The 6239-nt window shown below is 38.7% G+C and overlaps 1 protein-coding gene across 1 annotated transcript; it reads left to right on the top strand.

Moving 5' to 3' along the window:
• The first annotated feature begins 1895 nt into the window (after positions 1-1895).
• Positions 1896-4083, top strand: LOC131881350 (uncharacterized). The gene is made up of 2 exons (XM_059228193.1): positions 1896-3359; positions 3577-4083. Exons 1-2 carry the CDS (start codon positions 3341-3343, stop codon positions 3993-3995), a joined length of 438 nt encoding a protein of 145 aa, XP_059084176.1. The 5' UTR covers positions 1896-3340; the 3' UTR covers positions 3996-4083.
• The last annotated feature ends 2156 nt before the right edge of the window (positions 4084-6239 follow it).

Genomic DNA, 6239 nt, shown 5'->3' with positions numbered 1-6239 from the left:
AGCACCAAATTACCAACAGTTTGATGTCCCGGCTGACCAGCGCAGATTACTTGGACATTCTCAAGTCCAAGGTCAAGTCGTGGATAGATGCCATTGCCGGTAACTGCATTATCATAAGGGTCAGACCGAAAATCTGTTTACATAAGAAATATTTTTCTCATATTTTAGGATTTTGGGGCCTAACAAAATATTCTTATCTATTATTATTTTTTAACCTTTTTTCTTTTCTTCCTGTGATGATACGTAACAAAGAGAAAGATGACTTCCGAGAACAAGGACTTTATTCAGTTGTGGGTCAAACGGGATACAATTAGGTGAGCAAATCTGCCTTAAGTAAAAGCACTAGACTCTCAAAAAGAATCAATTGCATACTGTACCATAACATCGGAATCACTTAAAAAGTGTCTTAATGTCAAGCATTGTAATGAAGAAGATTTAACTTCTTGTCAATAAAATAAAGAAGCTCAATAGATCACCCAGTATATGCAATTCTTTTCCTAGAATTTGGCAACAACAAAAGGCAATAAACAGGACTAACAATGACCTTTTGGCCATAGCAGCAACGTTTTTTTTTCAATTCATCGCCTTTTTCGTTCACTCCTAACATTTTTCTTTTCTTCATTTTTTCTTGACTTTCTCGCACTTGCTATTTTTTGTATTAGTTCAACTTTTTCGCACATTTTGCAACTTTTTCTCATTTGTCCTAAGTAACAAAAAAGTTCGGCCAAAATGGAAACGGTGTTTTTTTCAAGGGCTTCTAATCAGGAGCCAACATGGACATGGCAAGAATCCGCTTCTTAGAGATAGCAGGTTCAATTACCGGTGCTTGAAGATGGTTTAATGTAATGTTCCTTTTCGTTTATGTGTTTCTTGATATGGAAGGCAAAAATAGCCCCCCCACATATTGCTGCCTATGTTTTGGAAAGTTTATTCGCCAATTTTTTTTTATAAATTCAGTTAATTTTTCATGCACCTTTGCTGTCAATGAAGACCATATTTATCTGCATGTTTTGGCCGGGGCTAGATTTTATGCTACGAAAAATAAACAGGACAGAAACAAGAAACCGAAACGTTTTGGTTAACATAAAATCGACATATTTGGGTTGTTTTAAGCAACATAAAAATAACCTTTGGGCCGAAAATCCAACATATTTTATCGGAGCCTAATTATGATCTTCCAAGAAGACATAAAACACTTCTGCTAAGTAGAGAAGGATGGGAGCCAACTTCATATTACAACGAATCGACAATTTTATGGTTCTCTTTTCAATAACTTAAAAAAACGATATGCGTTGACATTTTGTCTTTAGTTCAAAATTAAGGACGAAACATTTAAAGCAGCCTTTATATGTGTCTTCTTGTTACATGTAAATAGACTTATATTTATTTTTTTTTCGAGCCATTTTAATGATGATCAACTTGCATTCTTATTTTTCCTCGAATTTTCCAATTCTAATGTCTAACCTGCTAAGGATTCACAATGCAAACAAATACTGCGGAATCTCTGAGAATCCACTTTTTTTCTTCAAAATCGTGTTAAGAGTGATTTTGAAGTGAAAACGGTACATGTTTTCATTAAATAAAAGTGTTATTTTTGGTCAAAAAGACACTTCAAACACGCGGCATAAGAAGTGCAAACCATAATAGCCTTGAGTTAGAATTAACATCAGATTTGGCTGAACTTGGACTCACATACATGGTGTCACAATGTATCTAAAAAATGTTCAGTAAAGTACCCAATGGTCAGGGCCAAGCATGGACGATCAACTGCAATCTCAAGTGGCCTAAAGGCAAATCAGCAACTATTTTTGACTCAAAAAAGTGTTTATTCACGCCAATACTTTCCTCCTCACATGAAAGACCCGTCAAATCCTACGTAGCCCTCCAATATTCATTACATAACACGGAACCATCGGCCTCAGCATCAAACCTACCCAAGTTTCCAGACAAATCTGGATTGAGAAATCGCCAAAGGATTCTTCAATGCGCTTGCTAACAGATCAGATGTGGCCTAATGGTAGCACCTGGCCAACAACGCTATTGTGATGATCATTATCATGATTAAAAGAATTGTTTTCTTGTCCTGAATGCCAACTACCTTTGGCTTGACGATTTTTTTTGTTGTTCACGCTTTACGCATCTCTGAATAATTTCCATTTTCGATCCGTCACACACGGTTGTTTGAGTGGGGGAAAACGCCGAAAAATCTCTTCAAGCTCTATACTCTCTCCCAGTAAATCTAACACTATGTAGATGGATGTTGCTCGTAGATTCAAGATCAGGGGGAATTACTTTATTCCCGAGTGTTCAACCGTCCGATTCCGAAGTCGGCTGCTCAGCAGGACGACTGCGTTGTCGAAGTTCGTCGATGCAGTTTCTCCAAGTCCAGTGATCCGTGCTCGAAATGTGTTCAGTCGTGATCGCCACAGGAACCAATAAAGATCGTCAACCATCTTGTACATGCAAAGTCCCCAACGAACCCGGCCTGAAAGTGAGCCATGTGTCCGAGCTTTGAGGGATTCTAACGTCCAAAAACCGTCCAACGAACGTCGTACGTACAGTACTTCATTGTGAGGCTCGAATTCAAATTCATGCGACCGTTCACTTTCGTTTACCAACACTATTAAGTCCATATGGTCTAGAAACTCAAACCCAAATCACTTGGACAGCAAGGTGCAACAAACTGACCACGAACGAACCACTGATTGAAATCCAGGCGTGGTATTCCGAAATCCAAGGGATTGGTATAGTCAGGGATTCAAGCCCAGTTTGAATCAGTGGACATCAGCTTGTGAGGAATCTCTCGTTCTTAGACTTGAAGAAGCGCCATGATGAGGGATAATTTTGGCCATCACCTCGCCGTGCAATACGAGAAATTGGACATGAGGATCGGCAGCCAGACCCTCGTCTAGGATTTCCAAACTCTTTTCTACAAACACTGAACGTCGAAGAGTCTGCTGGTTTTGTGCTCGTTGGGCAATGACGCAAATCGCGTGATTTGCGTATGCCTTAACTAGTCGGCACAGGATTGTCAGTGAGTCTAAATTCATCCTCCGGCTGTATCACTTCATCCGGATCAAATTATGTCCATCGACTGATTCACAGGAGCAATTATCGTCAAATTCATGGTGCGCTACAACTACAACTACATATTGGCGGTTGCATGCATGTTTAGTGACCTGTGAATTTCTGCCTAATAGCCATCAGCGTCGTCATCTATCCATCTATCCATCCATCCATCTTTGGCTTACGGTATATTGATCCACCTTTGCGAATATTGTGTCATTCTACTCGGTGCTGTGGAGCTTTACAGTGATCAAATCCCTTGTCATTGGCCAAGATGAATCTCAAGCGGAACAGTAAGTCCCTGATATTATGATGATGAAAATTAGGTCCACTTTTGTTTGCTCTTGGTGAAAGTGAAAAGATACCGCTTCTAGGGCTTGTTCATTAAATAAATTACCGAGTTGGAAAAAAGCCATATTGTTCGGGATTGTGCCAAAATAATTCAGGACTTGTAATTGAGTCACATGGCGTGATTTGCGTGCCTCTGTCACTTTATTCTCCATCTTTCAGATGTTTGGTTCGAACTTGGAAAACCGACGACAGTTTTCCTCTTTATTGCGAATATTCTGGTCCGATTCACCAATGCTCAACCCATTCACGAAGTCCATACCAAAAATATCACACCTAGCCAATCGTCTCCTCCTCAATTCACCATAGAGCCTCTCGATGGGAATCAGAATCCAGAGACCGTCCTCCCTTCTCCGCGAGATCCTCTGAGAAGCTTTGGACGTTTTCGACAAGGCTCCATTGGAAAACTTCAGGATTGGACGTTGGAGCCCAAGACCACAGCCAGTTCGGATTGGTCCCGAGGGCAAGCTCGAAGGCCCCCTTTGAAAAGTGTGGCACCAGATTTGTCCCGAACTTGGATATGGGAAGAGTCACAGATCGAAGACAACTTAATAGACAAATCTGATCCTTTCATTCTTTAGGTCTTTTTAATATGTCAGTAAAACCTTTGTCAAATAGTTCATTGGAAAAAACGATAACTCAATAAATTGGACTTATAATGTGTATGCGAATGCAACACCTGACCTATTCTAACGTTGAGCTTTCAAAAAGAAAATTGTGCTTAAACTATATGCAAGTGTTAGGTCAAGAAATTTTTGCACATTTCACTTTCATTAAAGGTTTTGAAACTACTTGGAACCCTAACGTTTTTAAACCTAAGCGTGACAAATCATATTCTTAACGATTTATGTGAATGCATAATTTGAATCATGCTTCCAAACTAGTTTAACAAATCTTCGTTTTGAAATCGTTTCATTGGAAACATGCCTGGGAGTCCCACTCTGCCATTTAATTGCTCTTTTTCAATTATGCATCAACGGCTCTATGGCGAAACTTCTGGAAAAAAGGTCTAAATCAAATATTTCTGAACAGGAACAATCAATGACAAAACTTCCTAAGCAAATGCTTCCAAAAAACGATGAAAATGTATGTTCTTAGTAAAACTAAGAAGCAGAATTCCAATAGTTTTTAATTGAAAGCAATTTTTCTTAACTTTTTCACTCTTTGAGGGACTTATATTTTGCATCTGATCATCGACATTTTTACCACATCATTACAAGAGTGCATTGAAGGAGCATTTCTACGTAGGTGTAGCGTTTTAGCAGATTTTGCCCATGAATCTGGACCTTGTATTCATTTAATATTTTTGGGACTGAGCCACCAATTCAGCTTGAATCGCACATTTATCATCGATCTAAATATGTTATCTATGTTAAAGCTGTTCAATAACGGTCTTTGAAATAGCTGAGTACGTACGCATTTCTTCCTTTGAGATTTTGCAATAGATACGAATGCCTTTGGGACGACGAAAGATTGGACGGTTGTTTGGAAATTTGAGTCAAGATTGAACAAAAAAGGGAAAAAACCTCGTAATTGAATGACATATCCCTCAATAGACCCTGCATAGAATACCATCTATATTCTGTAAGGCACTCGTAATATTTTTCGATCGATTTGTTAATTGTACGTTTTGGTTTGAAAACGTTTTATTTCGAAAGTCTTACCTGAGCACAATGCATCGCCATTGTCAACTTGAACGTCAAACCAAAATGAAGGAATATCTTAATGCAATGACATGCTGTTAGGATGAAATGAATCACTTTTTTATTCTAGCTTTTGAGATAAACAGATGTGAAATGAAATTGGCCACAGGGGGCACTCGACGTATCCCTATGGTAGTGTGCTTGTTATCGAAATATCGAGCTAGAATTTGTGAAGATGTACAAATGTCAAACCGGTTTCAAAATGTAACGTAATGTTTTTCATGTACTACCTCTTTCATCAGGAAACTAACTCGCAGTTATCGATTTCCCTTGACATCCTGACTTCTTAAGTACCGATAAATGTGAGAAGATTCATTTTGACCCAAATCATGGCCTTGTAGATACGTGCCCATTTTTAGTTATTGCTAGGGATGGCCAAATTAACAAAAAGGTTATGCCTTTCAGAGACACAAAATTCCAATAAAGTGTGCGGAAAAGGGTTAGAAATGTAATGAAAAGTCCAAATGATTTATTTGAATTGACAAGTCGCAATCTACTCTTGGAAGTCGTCCTGTTTTTTAAATACTTTTTTAGATTTCAAAATTTACATAAATCCAAATTGAAAGATCACCGGTAGCGGTAAGGAAGTCCGCAAAAAAAAGAATGTGGTCAAGGGATGGTTAACCTTACTTTATTTCCATATGTTTCAATATTCAATTTGCACCAATGATTCAACCAAGAAAATAGTTGAGCTTTTCTTTATATTGAAAATTGGACACTTTGGTCGATATTGAGGGACATGAGCCGCCGACTTCAGCCAAACGAAAATGAAGCGATAATGTGAAGATAACACTCCTGACGGAGCAAGATGAGCCTGAGCCGTCCCAAGAGATTCCCAAATCAAATCCTGATTGGATATTGTTGGCATTATTATGGGATGATGACCCTCAGTTACGTGACCTTTGATTCGATTAAATCCATTCTCTTGGAGCAATTGGAGAATCCAAAAAAAGATAATTCGTTTGTCGAACCCAATTTGCGGTGGCGTGCTTCACAATATCATTAATTGGAGAGACACCATTAACCTCCACATATTCAAGATCCCCAGATGAGGGAATTGGAATCAGTCAAAGATACTCAGTTCATCGTTCCAGAATACCCTTGCCACAGCTAAGCTGTTGA

Source organism: Tigriopus californicus, chromosome 5 (genome assembly GCF_007210705.1).
Source record: "Tigriopus californicus strain San Diego chromosome 5, Tcal_SD_v2.1, whole genome shotgun sequence".
NCBI lineage: Eukaryota > Metazoa > Arthropoda > Copepoda > Harpacticoida > Harpacticidae > Tigriopus > Tigriopus californicus.
Note: the sequence above shows the minus strand (reverse complement) of the source record. Positions and strands in the feature narration are given on the sequence as shown.